Source organism: Carassius carassius, chromosome 28 (genome assembly GCF_963082965.1).
Source record: "Carassius carassius chromosome 28, fCarCar2.1, whole genome shotgun sequence".
Lineage (NCBI taxonomy): Eukaryota > Metazoa > Chordata > Actinopteri > Cypriniformes > Cyprinidae > Carassius > Carassius carassius.
The window spans coordinates 30,327,224-30,351,624 of record NC_081782.1 but is presented as its reverse complement, the minus strand read 5'-3'; the positions used below and the strand labels follow the sequence as shown (position 1 = coordinate 30,351,624).

General features: G+C 39.1%; 1 protein-coding gene and 1 long non-coding RNA gene across 2 annotated transcripts in view; both read right to left on the bottom strand.

The window, feature by feature from the left end:
- schip1 (schwannomin interacting protein 1) overlaps positions 1-5,565 on the bottom strand; it is a 48,444-nt gene extending 42,879 nt beyond the window's left edge. Inside the window, exon 1 of the mRNA XM_059515005.1 lies at positions 5,383-5,565. Within this exon, the coding sequence (XP_059370988.1) occupies positions 5,383-5,388 (6 nt within the window). The 5' untranslated portion in view covers positions 5,389-5,565. The remainder of the gene's footprint in view (positions 1-5,382) is intronic.
- A 4,799-nt stretch (positions 5,566-10,364) lies between these two features.
- Positions 10,365-11,517, bottom strand: LOC132108309 (uncharacterized). Its single transcript, XR_009424426.1, has 3 exons — positions 11,383-11,517; positions 11,114-11,206; positions 10,365-11,026 (listed from the first exon to the last, which is right to left on the bottom strand). It is a non-coding gene; the product is annotated as an uncharacterized LOC132108309 (long non-coding RNA).
- Between the last annotated feature and the right edge of the window lie 12,884 nt (positions 11,518-24,401).

Below are 24,401 nucleotides of genomic sequence, written 5' to 3'. Positions count from 1 at the left end.
AAACAGTTGAAAAAACTGTAAGCATTAAGGTGTTCTGAAAGGCTTTCATGTTCCTGATCAGTAGTTAGCAGCCTGAATCTCTGGTTATGCTGTATCATCAGCAGTGTTGGGGAAAGTTACTTTTAAAAGTAATGCATAACAATATTGAGTTATGCCCTAAAAAAGTAACTCATTGCATTACTTAGTTACTTTTTATGGCAAGTAATGCGTAATGTTACTTTGCGTTACTTTTTCTCATCTGAGTTGGGCTTGGTTATGTTTTTAATATAAAAAAATATATATTTTTGGCAAATGTAAAAGTCCTTTCACACCAAAAGTGAAATGAATAAACCTCAGGTTGAAGGAAATGCAGACTCAATTATTAACATATTTAATTATTGCAGGTTTGCATTTGTTCATTCTGAGGAACACTGAGTGTGTTTTTGACTGAACACATGTTCATATTGAGTCTAGATCTACAGTGAGATCATGTTCACACTCAACACTGCACTGACTCCTGATCTCTGTCTCCATGGCAACACCAGAACTGTCACTCAACACATGAGAAACAAAGTAACTGGTGTAACGTGTTTGAAAAAGTAACTCAGATATTTCCTTCTAAATGAAACTGTGATGTGTTACTTTACTAGTTACTTGAAAAAAGCAATCTGATCATGTAAATCACGTTTACCCCCAGCACTGATTATCAATATTCTTAATTAATAATAAATCCTCTGTTTTTGTCAACTAGCTTGGTTTCAGTTATCACAGGTTTTGTATTTCTTTTTGGAACGTATTGCTCATTGGTTTCATTGATCTCATGGACCTCAGTTTTTGATTGAAAAAGGCATTATTTTGATCATTCTGGCACATGCTGGACATATTTGAAGAAGTTGTTATACTCTTTTGAGGAAAGTCTGATTTAGACCAATGTGATAACATTAACTATGACCAGAACACAACATGAGGGTTAAATTATGATGAAGAATGATCGAATGCTATGGGGCAGTAATGCATCTGTTATAACCTATTCCATTTTTTATAGAAATCAATTACTGCTTTGATCACCATATTCACTACCAGCAGAATGAGCTCACCGTTTCTCAGTCTTCTGTGTTCTTCACTGATTTATTCTCTAAACATTTGGGTGTTAGACTGTGCATCACAGATACCATCAGCTTTGGTGAGATCATCCCAAATTCCATCACTTACACACACACACACACACACACACACACACACACACACACACACACACACACACACACACACACGTGTTCATCCCATAGGTGTAATGGTTTTTATACTGTACAAACTGTATATTCTATGGCCCTACACCAACCCTACACCTAACACTAACCCTCACAGGAAACTTTCTGCATTTTTACCTTTTCAAAAAAACTCATTCTGTATGATTTATAAGCGTTTTGAAAAATGGGGAGATGGGTTATGTCCTCATAAGTCACCCTCTCCTTGTAATACCTGTGTCATACCCATGACATTATACAGAGTTGTGTCCTGATATGACACAAAAACAAGAGCACACACACACACATCTATGAATTAGGAAGCACCACTGAACACAAATCTACATTTTTATTAGTAGCTACAGGACTGTAAATGTTTGCAAACATGACATTTGTTGTGTGAATTTTCACATTTAGTTTTATTTAATTTCGTAATTGTTTTGATTTATTTTAAAATAATTTTTAAAAAGAATTTAAAACTTTTTATTCTTTGCTTTTATTGTTGAGATTATGATTAAAAAGTTTTTTTTTTTATTTGAATCACTTTAAATTACCATTGTATGAAATGTTCTATATGAATAAACATGCCATGCCTTTGCCATGCTATTATTTACAAATATCATGAATGTTAGGGATGCACTGAATGTTCGGCAACCGGAATTATTTGGCCGAGTATTGCAAAAACCAGTTCTTTCAAGTGTTCGGCCAAATAAGCGAAAAGACCAAATAATATGCACCAAACAATGACGTGAGAAACTGTTTAGCGCTGCATCTCATAGTCTCAGCCTCAGACATCACGTCCACGGACTGTTGGCTAAATGTGACAAATGGACACCAAAGTGGAAACACTTCAGGAGTGTCGAAGTCGTCATTGGATTGGTTGAATTCTACAGGATTTCCGCAAGATGTGTGTGTCACATTCTTTAACGTTCTGCCTGGAAACAAAGATAACGTGGCACCAAACCCCCTCACGAAAGAAGAAAGCTGCCGTGTTTACAACCGAGCACTCATCAGGATCAACTAAACACTGGATTTTCAAAAGTATGTGAAATATTTAAAGTTTGTGGCCTAGAATCTTTAAAATACATGACATTTCCACGCCTTGAAACGTGATGCTGAACGAAACGTTACTCAGTACGGTGGCCCTAAGATAACATGGTCGGTTCACTTAGTTTTGTCGTGGCCACGAGATAATTTTGTCAAAGTAACGACATCCTTATGTCCTGGCCATTAATATTCAAAAATGTTAGTATTGTAATTTTTAGTGGTCGATGGATATATCACCAAGGCCGATATATCGGCCAATATTTGGCATTTTTCAAATATCGGCATCAGCCTTAAAGTTTTTCTGCTTGTCCGATGTGTTCGCGTTGGGACTTTTATTTTGACGGCGCTGAGAGCGGCAGCGTCTGAACACACACAGTGCTCACACTCTCTCTCTCGTTTACTGTCATCATTAACAGTTCATCTAATACGGTTAGAAGTCTGTCAAATAATCTGATAGAATGGTTAAACAAAGAAAGTAATGTATACAGAAAGCTTTTATATTATTAGTAATAGAAAGGAAAACATTATAATACTTTCTGGTTTGTCGTCAGCATTGAGCAATTACGCAGTTATATAATTTAAACAAATATTTGAATGACTAATGAACATTTAATTTCACAGACCATGAAGGATACACACTTCACAAGATTGTGTGAATTGAATGCTTTAAACTATAAACTCGTCATTTCAAATTATACTGCGCTTTATGTATTTGTCCACTGTCATATTCATGTCATTTTCACTGTATGTATATATATATATATATATATATAGGCTTTTTATTGGCTATCAGCCCCCCCTGCTTTCCAAGATATCGGGATCGGCTGACAAAAACCAATATCGGTTGACCACTAGTAATTTTACTGTTGTTCTTTGAAATAATAGACAATAATAAAGATAATGATAATTACTCTACAACAGCTCATTTAATAAATTCATTATAACATTTACACATGGTGTTCAAATTGGGATCTGTAATAATAAATACTTTTAAAAGAAGTTTCTTCTGCTCAGCAAGGCTGCATTTATTTATACAGAGAAAATTTATTTATACATAAAAAAGTAATAATTTTAAGTTAAATTGTGCTTTGTTGGTATGATGTCAGCAAGAGTAAGAAGTGCCATATAAAGCATTCATCATTCAATCAGAATGTAAAAATGTTGATTTATTTATTATTGTTATTTAAAAAGCACAACAAAACAGTAAAAAGCATATTTTAGTTATTTAATTTATACAATGGTGAAAAAATTGGCAAAACACATTTCATTTTGTTTGGCTTCGGCCAAGAATTTTCATTTTGGTGCATCCCTAATTCATGTGTGAGACGGTTGCATCAGATCATCTCATAATTATGCAGAGTTAAATTACTGTTAAATAATGAATTATATTTTACAAATCATATACTAGCACAATGCCCTATATTTGTCTTGGTTCACAGAATTTCAGCAGAACAGGGCTATCTGAGGACACAAGCCAAATCCCATTCATTTCTAGTGCTAGAGGGCGCTATCACGGTTATTTCAGAGTGCATATAGTAGCTACTGCTGTGACCACTGGCACATTTTACTGCCATGTTTACTGATGCTTTAAATGCACTGTGGGTAAAACAGTCATGCAGATAATCAGATCAAGTACTTTTACTCTCCTATCAAACACACACACACACAGCTCAGTCACATGGGACTTCCTTCCTGAACTCCTGGCTCAGTAACACACACTTCCTCTGTGCTCTTTCACCTGAACAGGAAGTGTGGGCTTTGCCTTACAGTGCCTAACAATCGAGAATAAACCTCCTTCAGATCAGCAGTGTGCTGCAGCACTGCACATACTACGGTAAAACATCTGGGAACACGGTTCAGTCACAGCTAGCACTTTTCAGAGCAAACTCACTAACTTCTGAACAGAAAACCAGCGTCAAAGCAGGGAGAGAAGTCAGAAGAGGCCTACACATATTGTGCAATGTCACCACATTAATAGTAATAAAAAAAAAAATACATCACAGTTTCTGTCCTCAGACTCCCTGCTGGAGAACAGACTCGTTATTATAAATAATAAAACATTTAGAATTATGATTTGTTAAGCATTGGCAGTAGAAAGAACTGAGCACTGTGAACAATTAAAAGTGTATAACTATATGACACATTGTTTGCTTCATTGTTCATATTTGTTTCAAATCTGATGAAAAAAATTCATTAAATCATGATTTATGAATATTTAATGACACATTGCCTAAATGCAATATATATATATATATATATATATATATATATATATATATATATATATATATATATATATATATATATGCGCATTATGTATCTGATTTGTACTGTAATGTAATATTGTGTTGCTCGGGTTCTTTGGCTGATCGTGTCGCTGGTGAATCCAGGTGAAGACAGTAAATACTGTAAGTGACCATGACTGAACACTTCCAGCTCAAACACATTATCCGTCTGTCAAAGCCTGCACATTATGAAGCTTTATGATCATCTGCAGGCTCTTTATGAAGTCTGTTTGTGAAAGGAACGCTCTACAAGGCTCTTACATCGACACTTAAGACACATCAGGAGTCCTCGCGTGATTTGTCGAGATGAGATCAGAGCTTTAATCTCTTAACACCAGTGCAGTTCATTAGGCTTTATTCCCTTATTTACATAAGTGATCGCTAAATGTGATTAAACACGAACATAAATGCGTAAGAAAAGCTCTGGCACACACACACACACACACACACACACAGAGAGAGAAAGGGAATCTGGCAAAGCGGTACAAATTTCATCCCATTTTACAGGAGTCATTCAGTTGTCTAATGACGCATGCTGTCTCCATAAAGACAGTGCATTCACTTCATTCGATCTCACACACCCGATATGCTCCCATGCACATTACACATTACAGTAATATCAGAACTAGCACACGCACTGCTCTTTAAACCTCTCGTGAAATCTCATCGGTATTACAGAAGCGCTCAATCTGAACGCACGCGAGTCTCTCAGTCAGTCCCAAATGATGTCATGTTTCTAAATCCGTCCTCGCAGCCTCATAACTGACTGAAACCAGCGACCTCAGAGCTGAGCTGAGATCAGCCCACGGACTAACAGGACTTACGGTCATCTTGTGTGCCGGGGTCGTCGCTCTCAGGACATGTTTGCGCGGCTCGAGGAGAAAGCTCCGGTTCGTGCGCGGAGAGCGTCCGTGGCGCAAGTCATGGCGGATCCCCGCTGCTCCAGAACACCCCGGCGGCTCTCCGGCGGCCAGAGCAGATAACAGAAACCCTCCCTCTGAGAAGCTGTCTCAACACCTACTGAGCTGCCTAGCTAGACAGCATCTGTGACGCGCTCGAGGGAGAGAGGGAGAGAGCGCTAGAACACTACTGAGATAGAAAACATGCTGTCGCCCATTTGACCAGCAAAGATGACGCCCAAAATGTAACCCCAAAACACTGCACACTAATAACTAGTTAACATTATCCAAAACATTATCCCCTTATTTTGTCAATGCCTATAATAGCCAAACATGTTGTCACTGGCTTATATTTACCAAAAATGTTGCATTCGCCTAACGCCCCCGAAATGCTCCCCTCTAAGGTAGTCATGTGTCCTACAGTATATGGTTCATTATTCGGTCATTATTCTTTTGTCAGGCCATGGCCAATGAGAGGAGGGTTCGTGCTCTTCTAATGGACACATGGAGAAGCACAGTGGCTTCACAATTGAAAGGTCATCTGCTCATACACTGTAAAAATTATTTTCAAAGATCACTGGAATATGTTTTACAAGAAAATACTATTTCAGTATTTGTACTTTAAAATTCTATGCTTGCCGTTTCTTTTTTTAGCCTATATAAATTGAAAATTAATAACAATTTCTGAGTGAAAATTGTTTCTACACCAAATTATTTGTCGGTGCATGCTGATCCAGACCAGTTCTCAGTCTGTTTTCTGATGAGACGCAATGCGTTATGCTTCAGCTACTTTTTATTTACAGAAACTCAATGTTTTTGGATGAAATGTACATTATTCTATATTAATGACCTGTTTATAGAGCTGTTGCATACAGAGTGGAGTGTACTGTAGTATTAAATATCAGCATGCCCTCTGATTGACGTCTGTGCCAATATTAAGCATAACGGCACTCCTCCTACTGTGATATTACATATCATTGTTCCTGTAGTTCATGAAAATCATGCCTCATCAGCCTCTACTGGACCTTTGTAGACCCTACTAGAACAATGCATTCATAGCATTAATATGCAAATTATGAAATCAAATAATATTCAAAAACATCAACATTAAATATGCTTTGAAATTAGATCTTAAAATCAGCATGAATGGAAATTCACTAATCTATTTTCAAAATGCATCTTGTCATGAATAATTTATCCATGCATTTCTTTTTTTTTTTATTATTCTTTGAGTTTGTCATTTAATTAAAATTGTATAACTAGAGCTCCCAGTCTTTTCTCTGGTGATGTATGCTGAACTTCTCCAGTCATTTACTCTGCTTAAACTTTCTCAAATTCATCCTCAAGCTTGCATTCAGACCTGCTCTGTCAAATCAACAACCGATGGATTGAAGTCCACACCCTATGAACCCTATATTTTTTCGTTTTTCTTTTTTGTAAATCCATCTCAGACACATGTACGTCACCATAAAGAAGCACATTTCTGTCGCGACTTGCCTTACATCACAACTTTAATCTTCTGTCTGCAGAAGCACTTAAAACTGTTTTTGAGTGAAAAGCAGAGCACTCGACAAGGTCACCTTGGTCAAGCTGAGCACATGGATGTTCACTTTGAGTGGAAATGCAGAAATATCTCTCTTAATTGCTTTCCACTCTCTTTTTAGCATGCAAAAGGAAATTGTGGTGCATGTGCTCAAAAGAATGCAGTTACACATTCCAGTTTTAAATGGACAAATAATGTTTTTATGTAGATCAAACAGAAAGATGAGTAATAATTTTACAAGTCATCATGTAAGATTCCATTTTGATTAAGACGGTTTATGTAGTCAGTTGCTCATGTAGACAGGAAGTCAGCACAGTAGAGTTTGAGACACAGCCCGTCTCTCTCTCTCTCTCTCTCTCAATCTCTGTTTCTCCCTCCAGGATGAGACAGGAGTTCTGAGTCTCTGCTGATATGGTTGAGTTTGACGGCCTGCAGCCTCCAGTGGCTCCCCAGTGTTTTTCACAGCAGTCACTATGGGCACAAGAGAAAAGACGTCACAGGAACCTCTGCCCACTGCACTCACTGACCCTACCAGCAAACACAGCCTAGACAGGGACAAGAATAGCACATCCACTGCCCAGCATGATAACTCAGAGTTGATGCACATCAATGCTTTTGATTGGTATTGCCTCACTAGATTTAAAAAAGATATGATTTAAAGTCACATGATCTCACACACTCCTCCAGTATCCACTTTGAGCTTCTGTGCCAGTGACTATTTTAGGCATATTCTTTGCACTTTCCAACCTTTTCTGCAGTGGTTTTCAAACCCAGCACTGCATGTGGTGTTTGTTTCCCTTATCCAGCAAACCTGACTTAACTCATCGGATCATTAGTAGAGACTCCAACACTTCAAACGGGTGTCAGATAAAGAGACGTGCAAAACGTGCAATGCTATAGTGTACAATCTAAATATGAGTGTCGACATCTTGATGATAAACGCCCCATCATATCCTCTCAAATGTGCTTATGTGAGGATGAATCCAGAGATCTAGAGGCTGAGATGCAACTGCCCCAAGTAGATTGTGTAGATCAAGTAGCCTGGAATTGAACTGCTGGTCTCGTCTGGTCAGAGGAGAACTGGCTCCCCAACTGACAACAGACACTATTTAAACTAAACTGAGATGATGACATCACTGAATTAACTGTCATTTTGCATTATTGACACACTGTCTTCCTAATTAATGTTGTTCAGTTGCTCTGACGCAATCTTTTTTGTGCTATATAAATAAAGATGACTTGACTTGACTTTTGATGCAAGCACATAGTAGTTAAGGCCACTTAATATAAAGTGTGACCTATTTTTTTTAGTGGCTCTCACACCCATATTTTTTATATTTGTAGGAGTTTTATGACAAAAAGTGAACTTTTCTGAGTAGCAAAAGTATTGACACTGACCATTAGTACGCTGTACATTTTAGGACATCCTCACACCTCAGTCATCAAATGAAAAGGCGTCATGCCTCAGACTAAAAGGCTTCAGTCATCAGAAAAAACGGCATCGCGCCTCAGACTGAAAAGCTTCAGGTCTCAGGAAAAACGACGTCAGGTGTCAGGTCTCATACAATAAACGTTAGGTATCAGACGAAACGGACTCGGACAAAAAGTCATCAGACGAAATGGACTCAGGCAAAAAGTCATCAGACGAAACGGACTCAGACAAAAAGTCATCAGACAAAACGGACTCAAGACAAAAAGTCATCAGAAGAAACGGACTCAGGTGGAATATAGCGTTGCCCCGCCCCATGTGACGTCACACGCACGCCGTTCACAGGAAGTGGTATATCATGGTTGATTGATGACAAAAGGAGGTAAGCAGCGTTTGATATTTTATATTTTAACAGTTTTATTCAAATGTTACACTTATTAAGTTATATAGGGAAGAGAACATGCTTTTCGAGAGTCTTGTGTGCACGTTTAGAAAGTTAGTTAGCCATATTGCAACTAGCGAGCTTTTATTTTGGACAAGTAGTAAAGTTACCCTTACGAAAAATAACCAAGGTTTTACTATCAAAAAACAAAACAAAACAAAAAACAAATGGTCGATATAGTAACCATAGTTTAACCATGGTGTTTGTTGTAAAACGGTGGTTATACAAATGGTACGTTAATCATTACACTAAAAAAAACATGTTACTACACTTTTACTATAATAAAACCATGGCCACTTTACGTCTGGGTAAAGCGAATTCTTTCAAGCTATTAGATTGAAATCCTGGTCTAATTATAACATACCTGTATGAGTCTAACACTAGTTGTTGAATTAAATGATTTTGTAAAAACAATGGTTCTGTCTTATAATTAAATATATATTTGTTGTTTCAGTCAATCAAGTTATCGCTGACATTTTCTGGGTAAGCGTGACCATGCTGAGCAGGACCATTACCTGGATTCAGTACCCATTTAGATGTCCATGCAACAAATAAGCTCCTCCATGCCAGAGAATTACTGTTTGTTCAATCCAAACCTGCATGTCTTCCTGGACTGTACAGAAATCTGCTGTGAAAGCCCTACATCACTGAAACTCCACTCTGAAGTTTTAAGTGCACTACCACATTCAAAGGTCTGGTAGGCGTAGCTCTGTGTGGTGCAGTGGAGATGTGGTTATGGCAGACAAGGGGTTCACTATTGAAGATATGCTCTCCAGTGTTGGTGCTAGACAGATCATTCCATCTTTCAAATGTGCCAAGCAGTTCAGCAAACAGGAGTGTGAAAAAACACAGGACACTGCATGCCTCAGACTTCTGGTGGAAAGGGTGATTAGAAGGGTCAAGGAAATACACATCTGGGATTCTGTTGTGCCACTCACCTTGTCAGGAACTATTAATCAGATCTGGCATAATTGCTGTTTTACGGTTTATTATCAGGGACCAATGTTTCTTGAGCAGTGAATGTATATTAGTATATTAGATTTTTAAGAATGACTGTGATTATTACAATAGTAGTGTTACAATGTTAACATTTGATAGTAGTTTTTTATTTATTAATTTTTTTTTTTACCTTTTCAGTTAGTTGCAGTGCATACCTTTAATACCTACCATCATTAAATGTTTTTACTTTTTTTTATTGTAATGTAAAATTTTATATTTTGTATAATGAAATTATTTAAATAAAATGTCCCTGAAAATAATTTGACAGACAATGAAATTAAAAGTATTTTTATATTAACTCATGAAAAAATCTTATTTGTTATATCATACAATGTATCAAATGTTAATATACACAACTAGTAAAAGAATATGCATATCATATACATTACAGAAGATTTAATACAAAACAAAGTGTTCACCTCGGTATGTACATATTTCTAATTAATAGCAAGTACAATATATATTTATTGTTATAATTTGTGATGCATCTAATTTGTTACAAAAGATCTACTACAAAATATGCTACATACTACTCAACTACATAAAGTATATATTTACTATGAATGTAAAAATAAATCTTAGGTTCATACTATAATATGAACAGAATCTGTCCATTCATACCGCTGAAAGATACACATCCAGGTAAACGTTATAATAGTACTTTCATTGATGTTATGAAGGCATCATCTCGCCAGATCATCTGTATTATGAAATCTGATTTTGTGTCAGTCACAAAGTCACACCAGTGTAGACCAGTGACTGCAGTCTGACCTTGTACCTGCCAGTAGTACTTATGGGTCTCTTTAAGCTTGGCTAGTCCTCTTTGAATTTTCATAAATGGAGCCTGAGCAATGTTTTCAGCAGAGGTGCTTTTTACCTCCACTAGTCCAAACTGGAATGTTTCAGATGGATCATGCACTCGTCCGTCTGGACTATTTTAAAATGACAGCCAAACTGAAAACCAAGCACAGGTAATGGGGGAAAATTAACATCAGGAACACCTGCAGCTATAGGGGGACATTGGTATGAAAGTGGACTGCCAAGAGGTACAACTCTACTTTTGACATGCCCTCAAGTATGTGTGGCAGCAAAGGCTTGGGATTAATCTGAATTAGTTTTGCACCAGAAGCCAAGACATCAGCATCTGGAAGGGGACCTAAAGAAATGAAAACAAATTATGAGTCGTGAAGACATTAGGTTTTAGCTGTGCGCGCGTACACACACAAACAGAGTTGTGAATTACCTGTGTAAGCCTTTTATGGGGTAGAATTGATTCCATTCTTCCCAACTGATTCTGGCTTCAGGACACAAAGTTCACTCACTGCCTCTGGATGAACTCCCTTAATATAAAACAAATACAGTAATAATTAAAGATCTTTTACTGGTGGTTTTCATTTATATATTTGTTACTTAATCTGCACTCTTGTTCATTATTAGTCTATGATGTTTTAATGTTTACATATACTTTGTTTGAGTTAATAGTGTTCTTACCAATGCAGAAAGGAAAAATACATGCCTGTGCTCTTGGACGATGCCATCTCTGTGGCTCACTTGATTTGATTCATCTTCTTAGATGCGTTTCACTGCAAGATAAAAGCATTAGATGCTGTTAACATTTTTTTTTTCATTTGTACAAGGATATTGTATAACATCAGTGAAGAAGTACATTATCGATTAAACTTAACGGTAACACTTCCTATGAAGCCCGTATTTAAAACTCATTATAATGCCATAAGAATACTCTTATAATTTATGAATAATGTATTAGAAAAAAAACTTTGTAATATGTAATATCATCTCATGAGTAATCATAACAGTTTTAATGTGTTATAATGTAAGTATAATTTACTTATTTGTGGTTATAGCATTTAAGATTATGATTTATAATACGCAATGAATATAATGCATCCACTTAACTTACAACAGAATGTTTCCCTTATATATAATACAAGTCTCATATCTTGGCATTGTTGTTTTGTTACTTTACTCAAAGCAGGCAAATTCCATTATAAATAACTACAACAATAATAATGAAAATAAAAATATTATTTTTCATTAAACAGCCATCATATCAAAAATCTGATCAGATGAATGTATAATATGTAATACTTTTGATTTTAACTATATTTATTGTAATATCAATAAGATAGTAAGATACTGTATATATTTTAAATAAATAATGTCAAGATATAAGACTTATAAACCATTATAAATCATGTGGATTTAGCATGGTGTATATTGCGTGTTATACATAATCATACTCATAAAAGTTACATCCACAAATAAGTAAGTTTTATACGTATAATTGTTATGATTATTTATGAGATAAAACAACAAAGTTTTTCTATATATAATGCATTGTGGTTTTATTATAATAAATGTGTAGTAACTTTTTTTAGTGTAATGATTAACGTACCATTTGTATAACCACAGTTTTACTACAAACACCATGGTTAAACTATGGTTAGTAGCAAAATCATGTTAATCTGTGGATACCATGATTTAACTATATCGACCATTTGTTTTTTGTTTTGTTTTGTTTTGTTTTTTGATAGTAAAACCTTGGTTATTTTTCGTAAGGGTAACTTTACTACTTGGCCAAAATAAAGCTCGCTAGTAGCAATATGGCTAACTAACTTTCTAAACGTGCACACAAGACTCTCGAAAAGCATGTTCTCTTCCCTATATAACTTAATAAGTGTAACATTTGAATAAAACTGTTAAAATATGAAATATCAAACGCTGCTTACCTCCTTTTGTCATCAATCAACCATGATATACCACTTCCTGTGAACGGTGTGCGTGTGACGTCACATGGGGCGGGGCAACGCTATATTCCACCTGAGTCCGTTTCGTCTGATGACTTTTTGTCTGAGTCCATTTTGTCTGATGACTTTTTTTCTGAGTCCGTTTCGTCTGATGACTTTTTTTCTGAGTCCGTTTCGTCTGATGACTTTTTTTCTGAGTCCATTTCGTCTGATACCTAATGTTTATTGTATGAGACCTGACACCTGACGTCGTTTTTCCTGAGACCTGAAGCTTTTCAGTCTGAGGCGCGATGCCGTTTTTTCTGATGACTGAAGCCTTTTAGTCGGAGGCATGACGCCTTTTCATTTGATGACTGAGGTCTGAGGATGTCCTAAAATGTACACCGTACATTAGGTTAATAGACATCTCACACGATGTATAGAGATGTTTTTGCATGTTGAAATGCTAAAAACATAATAAGCTGCATTTGTCATGTGAGCAGTTGAAACAAAGCAAGAATCCACATGAAATACAGTTTAACTGAAATAAGCACATACACAGATATTTCAGACCTAAAACTGTATTAAATACACAAGAAAATCAGGAATAAGAAGTTCAAGTCTATAAGGGAAGTGGATTCGGGAAAGGATGGAGAGCCAGAGTTGTGAGGTGGAAGAGGGTCTGGAAACTGAGGTGGACCCTGGGTGTAGCCGGAGGAGCTGGTGACCAATGTAGTAGAGCAGGAAGCCACTAAGGTGGAGCAGGTGACCACCACAGCAGAGCAGACTGTCACAGTTGGTGAGCCGCTGTCTAAACCTAGTCTTGTGTGTTTGTGGGTGTCTGGTTACGCTGATTTTTATGATCATTAGTCATTTCCCCAGCCTATTTAATGCCCTGTCTTTCATCTCATGTTTGTCAGATCGTTCTTGGAGTTTCCCCGTGTTGTTTCCTGATTAAGTTCTCCTCCTGTGTTCCTTCGGTTGCACTGAGTTTGTTGCGTCAGGCTGTTCCTGTTCCTATCCTGTTGTGGATTCTACACCTGATTCATCACTCACCACTCCGGGGAATTCTTCACTCTGTCATCACTCATATCATCTGGTTTGCCCATCGAAGTCCCTGCGTCACCACCGCGGGAAGACTTTTAATGCTCTCTCAATAAAGAGTTATTTTACTTGCAACTTGCATCGCGTATCTCTCACGTAATAGAATGATCTGACCATCATGATGGATGCAGCAAGTTCAGCTTAACTCACTGAGTTCATCAACCACAATATTGCTTGTATGGATCAGCAGCAGGAGAGTATCACCACCATGGGGCGTGCTGTGCAAGCGCTCGTGATGCAGGTGTCCAAGCTCTCCGAGAAGTTCCAACTCCTGAGTAATCCCACTGTGCCGCCCACACCACCGGAGCTGAGTAACCAACCTGAGCCGCTCCTACCCGTTCCTCAGAGTTATGCTGGTGAGCCCAATTTTTGCAGAGCCTTTCTCACATGGTGTTCGATGCACTTTTCCCTACAGCCCAGGACCTTTGAGAGAGTCCAAGGTGGCGTTTGTGCTCATTCTCCTCATGGGTCAGGCAGATGAAGAGGGTCTTCGACCATGCAGTAGCAGGCAAGGACGCTGCCAGACTCCTCATGGATCTAAGACAAGGTGATTGCATGGTAGCCGACTACTCGATCGAATTCAGAACGTTGGTGGCAGAGTGCAGATGGAACGAGGAGGTGCAGTGGGACCTGTTTGGAATCGGGAGCCTTGAGGGATCCTGTCAGTGGCATGCGTTGCACGATCCCCTCATCCGAACCACTCCGGAAGCCACTAGAGTCCACCTGTCCAGGGAAACCTGCTGAGAGCAGGGGAGGAATTCTTGCACGTACTTCTCCAGTGACCCACCATTCTGATGAACGGCACATAGACGGTCAAGGGGATCCATCGAAAAAAAACTCTAAATAACACACTATCAAAACCGGGAAGAAAAGGAAACCACAGAGAGAAGAGGGCATCGCCTTACTGTGTTTTTGGGTTTGGTATTCTGTCAAAGGCTGCTGCAGCACAGAAACAATGAGCAAGAAACGAGGAGACCAGGAGATTAGATCCAAGGAGTTGAATTAACATATAGTGGGGAATCACATGTAGCACACAGGGATGAAATAAACAATACCGGACAGAGAACTTAATTCAGGGAATACTATTTATAGACATAACTAGATAAGGGGAGGATGAGGAACACCTGGGACTAATGAACATAAATGGGAAACATCTGGAAACAAATCATAGAACAACACGAGGAGCAAAGCACAGACAAAACATGGGACAGTGTCTCACAATTAAAAAAATACATAAATAAATTTCACTTAAGTAACTTATTGGTGTGTTATCTGTAATTAAACTGAACTTGAGTACTTTTGCCACTGCCATTAATCATACCACTAAATCTGGAAACATTACAATATGTTTGAGGTGCTGCTTTTTATGGATTTACATTATTTATATTTCATAACATGCTATTTTTATACTCTAGTTTTTGTGCTCTTCATAGCACTGAGATAGCTCTCTTAGGGGTATTCAGTGATCTCCTCAAGTTTTCTGAATCTAGAAACAGTAGTATCATGGCCAACCTAAAACTCAGTGCATCTTTTAATGAAGATGTGCTTCTCTGTTGTGTCTTTTGAGGATTTACAATCACCTCCAGTCTTGTGGAGTTCCCCAAGGCTCTGTTTTGGAGCCACTTCTTTTTTTAAATCTACAGTATATGTTTTTCTAGGCCAAAAACAACAACACAAGGCCAGGTCAAATTTATTCCCCCATCCAATCCTCCTGCATCTGTGATATTAAAATGGGGATGACACTCAAGCCTGGACAAACTGAAGTTGTACTTAAAAAATAACTTAAGTTTTATGTAAGTACAGACTTCGAGTGCCTTGTTTGACATTACTGTTATCTATGCTATGACATTTTGGTGCCCTGTTAAAGCTCTCCACTTATCTTCATGTCATGGGACCAATGGTGAATCTGTCCTTCATGCCTTCATCTCTTCATGTTTGGATTACTGAAAATGTTCTTCCTTCTAAATTGCTTCAGAGGGTACATTCTGCCCATGTCCAAGCACACACATCTCTCTCGTCCTCCAGAAACCACACTGGCTGCCTGTGGCTCCTCACATGCAGTTTAAAATTCTATTCACCAGTTTTAAAGCCCTGCATGGTTTTGAGCCACAGTATTTGGCCGATTTGATTCACCCCGATGCTCTTGCTCTGCTTCTTAGGTCCTATGGATCCAATTTATTTATGTTTTCCAAGTTCATACTGTCTTCTGTGAGTGGCAGGGCTTTCGGTGGAACACTGGTTTCGGCAATATGTCATCTCTTCCAATATTGAAATCCTAGTTGTTTGCTCCTAGGGTTATTGACATATTTATGCCCTCTGCCTCTTTTTGCTGTACCCATTATTTTCCTTCTTTCATACTTGTTTGTTATGATGTTTTTTATAGATTCTAGTCTGCGCTGTGCAGTGACCTTGGGTTTGTGAAAGGTGCTATAGAAGCAAAATTTGAAAAAACACGTATGTAGTTTGTTCCAGCCTGGTCTATTAGGTATTAGTATGTAACATTTACAGGTATAAAACATACATTTCTGCATGTTCTGATAGATGCTGAAACATACAATATTTATGGCAGCAACTAAAATGTAAACATTATTTACTGCTAAAGTAATGTAACATTTATTAATCATTTATGTCATAGAAATACTTTGATCATTGTACTTTCACCATTTCATATTTTATATTTTAGATCCCTTAACCCAGGGTTCCTCAAATATTGCCCTGGAGGGCCAATGCGCTTTAGATTTTAACACCAGCCCTGCTCAAACTCACCTACCTGTGTTTCTCTAATGATCCTGAAGACAATGATAGACTTTTTTTTTTTTTTTTTTTTACAATATAATCAAAATAATAATGCTATGTTTTCAATATTTATATGTAAGGATTCATACATTTCTTCATGTCTGTAAAGTTGTTCATATGTGATAATTTACATTTAAGATGCTGTCATTATGACTATTGTATGTTTCAGTGTCTGTGCAAAGGTACTGTAAATATATGTGGTAGAACAACATTTTATGTACTTACATATGAATACTCATGAGATCATGTTAAAGCCGTACATGCAATAATTAATTTGTTACACCAAACTCAAACTGAACTGCAAAAGTGATAAATCCACACCTTCAGAAGAGTCTGCTTTTTATCTTCTTATCTTCTAATGCAGTGTTTTTTGGATGTTTGAATTTGCAGATGTTTTTCTGTTATCTCTGTAGATGGCATGTTCGTGGCCCTGCATTTAAATCCTTGAAACAAGCCCAGCACCACTCACAGTAACTCTCCTTGTGTTTCTGTTGTCATTGTTTGGAGGGAATGTGTGCATACTGAACATGCTGTACAGCATTGCGATGCGATGGCATATGTAAATACTGAGCAGGGCTGTGGAATCTGAGCTTCCATACCTGCGCTGGCACTATCTGACAACTGCGTTCAGCTCCACTGGAGATGCTATCAGCATTAAATCACTACAAGCTTATTATAGACAGTCAGATAAGAAAGACAGAGATTACAAAAGACAGCAGAAGACACGGCTCTTCCCCTGGCTTCTCACCTCAGTGGCATTGAGAAGACTAACCGACAGAAGAGGAACTGAAGCTTGTGCTTTTACTGATGTGCTCACAGACTCTGACGAGATGAGCACAGGGTGACCTCCATTCTTCCGCAAGAGAAAGCATTTTGGCTTCTCAGACTGGATTTTGAGAGGAGACATAGTCAGACATATGCAGATACAGCAATACGCTCTACTCAAGCATAAGTCCATGCGTTTGAAGTAACTGACCATTTGGCAAAAAACAAATAAATAATAAATTAAATATACATTTTAAATAAATAAATAAATAAATAAATAATACAATTATATAGATAATTTGTATATAAAATAATGCTAAATATATGCTGTAAAGAGTGCATATGTGCAAAGGTCCATATGCCGTATTTTCCAGACTATAAGTCACACTTTTTTTCATAGTTTGGCTGGTCCTGCGACTTATAGTCAGGTGCGACTTATTTATCAAAATTAATTTAACATGAACCGAGAGAAATGAACCAAGAGAAATGAACCAAGAGAAAACATTACCGTCTCCAGCCGTGAGAGGGCGCTCTATGCTGCTCAGTGCTCCTGTAGTCTACACTGAAAACATAGAGCGCCCTGTCGCGGATGGAGACGGTAATGTTTTCTCTTGGTTTTTGGTTCTAAATAACTGATGCGACTTATAGTCCGAAAAATACGGTATATATTTGGACAGAGGCACAATTTTTATTATTTTAGCTCCTGACATATTCAGTTACACTTACATAATGAATATGGCTTTAAAGTGCACACTCTAAACTTTAATTTGAAAGTATTCTTATCACAACTGGAGGAAAGGTTAAAGTGGTCATATAATGTTGCTAAAAAAAACATTATTTTGTGTATTTGGCGTAATGCAATGTGTTTATGTGGTTTATGGTAAAGAAAAAAAAAACATTATTTTCCACATACTATACATTATTGTTTCTCCTCTATGCCCCGCCTTTCTGAAACGTGTCGATTTTTACAAAGCTCATCGTTCTTAAAAGCAATGTGTCCTCTGATTGGCCAGCTATTCTGTGCATTGTGATTGGCTGAATACCACAAGCGTGTGACGGAAGTGTTACGCCCCTTAATATACTGTGATGGCATCTCCCAGCACGACGAGAGAAAACCAACAAAAGCCATTACAAATTAGGCATTTGTTGCATCCAGTGAGGACATAATTACTGATTACAATGCCTTATACTGTTTTTACATGTTGCGAAGTGCACAACATGTACACATCTGAATATTTGGGTTCAACTGTTCTTGAACAGTGTTGTAAATACAACTTATCCACTGATTTCTAGCTGTGTCCTCTTTCGAAAGTGACATAGAGCCAAGTATGGTTACCCATACTCAGAAGTCGTGCTCTGTATTTAACACATCCCAAAGTGCACACACACAGCAGTGAACACACACACACTGTGAACGCACACCCATGACTCAAACCCACCACCTTAGGGTTAGGAGTCAAACTCTCTAACCACTAGGCCACGACTTCCCTTAGGAAGTAGTTTCGCTTTCACAGCGAAACACAGCATCACACAAGGCAGACTCGAGTGAGTGGAGGCCAGCATGATGACCCAGGGATGGACTCTGCTTCATCCAGGGTGAAAGTGTGCAAAGTGCAAAGTGCAAAGATGTATTTCCTCAGTGACCAGCACAGATCAGCTAGAGGCATGACGAAGCAGATATCGTGCTCTTTTGGAAGGCCAAACAAAGTAGTTTTGCTTTCATGATGAAACACACAGAATCTTCAATACATGGCAGCGGCAGCAACAATACTGCAGCATGAATAAAAGTTACACCTTTTTTGTGTGAACATTTGGGACGCATTACGCAAATATTTCCACACAGTGATGTGGAGATTTGGGGGCGTGTTTAAACAAAGTGTTTTAGGGGGGCAGACTCATCTTTGATAAAGAATATCTCTTTGGGTTTGAGACTTTAGTTGCAACTTTACACATGTTCATCATGCACCAAGAGTATGGCGTTATTTTCCTGTCAAATGTCGAGAGCGCATTATTGTAGCGTGAAAGTACATTAATATAATGCGCGAGCGCGAATCTCTCTGCTCGCGCACGGAATATAGTGTACGGAGCGCGAATCTTCTTTCACGGGAACTGGACGCGCACTCTCAGATACACGTTGCTCTTGTAAGAATTTTCTCTGGGCTCGCTCAGAGAGTATGCCTGCACTTAAAACGTGTTCAGTGCAATCGCGAATCTCTCCTCTTCGCTTAAAGTAAGCGCGTATGTGCTTAGACTGTGTCCTGTGCGATTGCGCACGGTCAAGTACTCTTCTCTTCGATTTCTTTCTCTTTGCTCTTGGCATAAACGCTATCAAAACGGCAACAACCAATCAGAAATAGGCTTCAACGACTGACCAATGAAAACACGACATCGTACATGGAATCTTATTGGTTGATATTGAACACATGGAACACATGGAATAAGTTCACTGAAGTTCAATCCAGATGATACATTTGACATATTTAACATCAAAACAAATAAAACTGGTTACCTGAGATCGTCGATTCGTCTTGATTGGACATGCGCGAATGCACGGGACACAGTCTAAGCACATACGCGCTTACTTTAAGCGAAGAGGAGAGATTCGCGATTGCACTGAACACGTTTTAAGTGCAGGCATACTCTCTGAGCGAGCCCAGAGAAAATTCTTGCAAGAGCAACATGTATCTGAGAGTGCGCCCCCAGTTCCTGCGCGCGAGCAGAGAGATTCGCGCTCCGCACATTATATTCCGTGCGCAAGCAGAGAGATTTGCGCTCGTGCATTATATTAATATACTTTCGCGCTACAATAATGCGCTCTCGACATTTGACAGGGAAATAACGCCATTCAAGAGCTTGTAACACTCCAAATAGAAAGGAACAATTAAATTGCATCATATGACACCTTTAAGGATTTAAAGCACCCTCCCCCCCTTCAAGGGACCATAAATAACTGTACAGTTGACTCAAACGCTGTTTTATGGACAGATGTGGGCTATTCCTTCATTATTTCTACATCAATTTAGGATGATTCTAAGTGTATCACTTGCATTTGGAAGCTGTGAAGCACATCATGTAGTCAAAGGATCCCTCCATTCAAGTGAAACAGATGATTGTTAGGTTTCAGTAACAAAACAGATCCATCAGAGAGATAACAGGAACATAACATACATTCTGCACTGGTGAGCTCAGAAATATAAAAACACCTGGACTTAGAGGGTAGACAACAGTGGTGATGATCAGAGGATCCTCTCCATGGTAAAGAAAAACCCTTTCACAACATCTAGCCAAGAGAAGAACACTCTTGAGGAGGCAGACATGTCTCTGTCAAAGTCTGCAGTCAAGAGAAGACTTCTCCAAAGCAAACACAGAAGCTTTAGCACAAGCTGGAGTGGGGGCAAGAGCAAAAGCCAAAAACTCTTCAGGACCTGACTGTATTTTTGACATTGAAAGAACCGTTCATTTCAACCTTCAAAATATATTTCAAATTTTATTTCAACTGGAAAAAATAAATTGTAAAGTATGTTCCTTGCTGAATGCCATTTAAATGTTTTTCACATTACAGACAGTAAATAAAGCTTTTCTGTGCCACAAGTGTGACATGTGAATGTATTTCCTTCAGTTAAAATATATAGAGGGCTTTGAAACATGTTTTATGTTTAATATTTCCAAAATCTATATTTGAATAAACTATATAAATATATTATGAAACATATTTTAGCATATAAATATAATAGGCTTCTTTTTTTGCATATTTTAAAAAGTACTTTTTTTTTTTTTTTTTTTTGAATGGGCACAGCAGTAATACAAGGTCTTACAGTCACCATGGAATTAAAATGATCAGTTTCATTGCAGAGTTTATTATAAATAATTTGTCCATGCACATTAGTATTCCTTTGTATTCATGTGCCCTCATTAACTTTAAATATAAACATGAACCTCTTCTCGTACGTACATCTCTGATGATGGTAATTCCTGTAGCAGCGCTGCTGTGTTTCTCTCTGTGCGTCTGAGACAGCAGGTGGATTTGTGTGGCTGCCAGGATAATTTAGAGCAAAAACCAAACTAGATCAGGTCTCAGGTGCTGTTCATGTTCAGCCTGCTGCTTTTGAATGTGAATATACAGAGATACTGCCAGAATGCTGAAAAGATCTATTACAACCATAGCATGAGGCTGTTCATGCCTCTAACTCATCCAGCGATCATTCAAAGAAAACCAGACTGTCCTTTGTATAGAAATACTGTAACATTCAGAACTCAAAAAGCCCACCAGGAAATTCCTTGAAATCATTCATTAAGCATTCAGAAATCAGCACTAATTATGTCACTGCATGTTTGACCACACACATTTACTCCACACATTACAGAAATGGGCTATAAAATAGATCCACAAATTACAAATATCACACTTTTATATACATTTTATTAATCTGTGGACATTTACACAAGTTTGGGGTCAGTAAGACCCTTTTAACAGGATTTACTTTTATTTTTCACAAGGAAGCATTAAATTGATCAAAAGTGCCAGTAAATACATTTAAAATGTTACAAAACACTTCTGTTTCAAATAAATGCTGTTCTTTTGAACTTTCTATTCATCTCTGAATCCACAAAAATATTGTGCAGCACAACTGTTTTCAACATTGATAATAATCTAAAATGTTTCTTGAGCAGTAAATCATTATATTAGAATGATTTCTGAAGATCATGTGACACTGAAGACTGGAGTTATGATGCTGAAAATACAGCTGCACATCACAAAAATAAATTACACTTTAAGAGATAATCACATAGAAAAAATATTTTCACTATTATACTGTATGTTTGACTATATAAATGCAGCATTTGTGACAGAAGAAAAAATGCTTAGTGACCCCAATCCTTTGAACGTTAGTGCACATCACTGATCAACCACCCAGCAGAACCACAGTATTACGATGGCTTGATTTCAAACGCCACTCCTGTTTTCTTAAAGACAAGTGAAAGTGAAGTATAATGTGGTGTTAGACAGACAAAGAGAAGCATCTGCTGAAGTTTGAGCGGGCGATGCAGAGCTGCTAGTCATCACTGATGATACGGTAACCAGGCAACCCTGCTAGAAATATACATGTGTCATCACAGCGCTGGGTTTCCCTGGAAACAGGAGACTGAGACGAGTGTGAGTGTGAAGGTGTCAGGGACACCGCAGTGATGTCCAGCACGTTTCTGACCACATACACACATGCTCATCATCAACTCACAGATTGTCCTCAGACAGTGATGTCATAAGACTGCAGGTGAGATGAAATGAGAGAGGACAAAACCTCAGCTAAAAGTCTGTCTAATTTGATCTGAAACAGATGAGTGTGGGTCTGGTGATGTTTTATCATGTTGCTAAAAGGTTAAGGCTATATTGAGTTTGAAATGACCTGCAGACTGTCAAACATGTTACCGTTATGACACAGCGGTCGTGAGTTCTCATACAAGAACACATCTAATCTTTACTTCACCTTTTATGATACTGTTGAAAATGTCAAGTGCTGCTCAGCTTCCTTTAAGCTCTCTCACATGCTGAGATACAGCTGTAAAACATCCCATTCCTGTCTGTTTATGATCACTGCACACTGATGGCTGGAACTTCAGGTCAGGTTAGGATGAGTGTGAGGAGAGGAGTGGGGCCGAGAGCTGTGGGAATGGAGCGAGGCCGGTGGAGTTAATGAGACTGAGCGACACCTGTGCCACTCACCGGTCTCGAGTCCTGCAGAGGAGCTCCGGAAGGATAAATGGAGGAGGAACGACGGTGAAGGATGAAAGGCTGTTGCGCTGTTTTCTGTTTATTTTATTATTAAAGTTTTATTTGAATGTTCGCCTGTTCCCGCCTCCTTCTTCCCGTCATTGGTGCCAAAACCCGGGAGGAATAAGGGACATGCTGTCAGAGAGCCCTCGCTGCTGATCGTGGTGCAGAGAAGATCGGGCAGCAGGATGGCGTGGAGACCGCGAGTGACTGCCTGAGGCGGTGGTGCTGGAACGATGGATGACGAGCTGGGACGGAGAGCTCGCTGCTGCACTCCTGGGTCGAGGAGGGGTGGCTGCCGTCCAAGAGGTAGCGGAGGAGTCTGCCCCATTGGCCAGGAGGCCGAAGCCTGCTGACGTCCGCCATAATTGGGGAGGAGCAGGGAACGGGGGACTCACTGCCAGCTGGCCCCAACAGGAGGAGCCATCGCCGTCTGCCAAGAGGCGGAGGAGTGTCGGGCCATCCACCAAAGATGTCCAGTACCATCGCATGGCACCGTGAGTGAGAGCCTCTCAGCTTGTTGAGGGCTAAGCTGCCGTGTGACCGGGAACCAGACCGAGAATTATTATAATTTAATTTTTTCCCCCTCTCCCCTCTCTCGTCTCTGTCTCTCGTCATCCTTCCATCTCCTTTTTTCTCGCCTCGTCTGTTTGTCCATACTCCCAGGTAAGCCACGGCCGCCGTGATCAGCTCTCCCCTGGAAGGGGGAGGGGGAGAAGAGTGTAGTCGCAGGAGTACCCCCCAGTCTGCAGTGGGCGATGGGGGTATGTGATGAGTGGGGCGGGGCTGAAAGCCATGGGAATGGAGCCAGGCCGGTGGAGTAATTAAAGATGAGCGACACCTGCACTAATCACCGGTCACGAGTCCCATGGAGGAGCTCCGGAAGGATGAAGGGAGGAGTACGACAGTGAAGGATGAGAGAGGACCAGGCCTGGGTTTTTACTTGTGTTTTGGTTTTGTTTATGCACAGCAGTCGTCGCGCTGTTTTGTGTTTATTTTATTATTAAAGTTTTTGTTTGAATGTTCGCCAGTTCTCGCCTCCTTCTTCTAGTCTTACAAACATTGTTACATTGGTTCAGAAACCCAGGAGGAAGGAGGGACACGCTGCTGAATATCCCTTGTCGCTGTGGTGAATCCCCAGTGCCACCGAGCGTGGCGGAGCAGTCTGCCACCATGGACGCTCGAGGTGGCGGGCTGGAGTGAGTTGCCGGGGAGATGGATGAACTTGCTGCTGGCTGCCGGGGATGGGGCCGCCATCCATGAGGGAGCGGAGGAGTCGCCACCATTCGCCATGATGGGGAGGAGCAGAGAACGGGGGACTCCTGCTGGCTGCCCGAATCCGGAAGAGC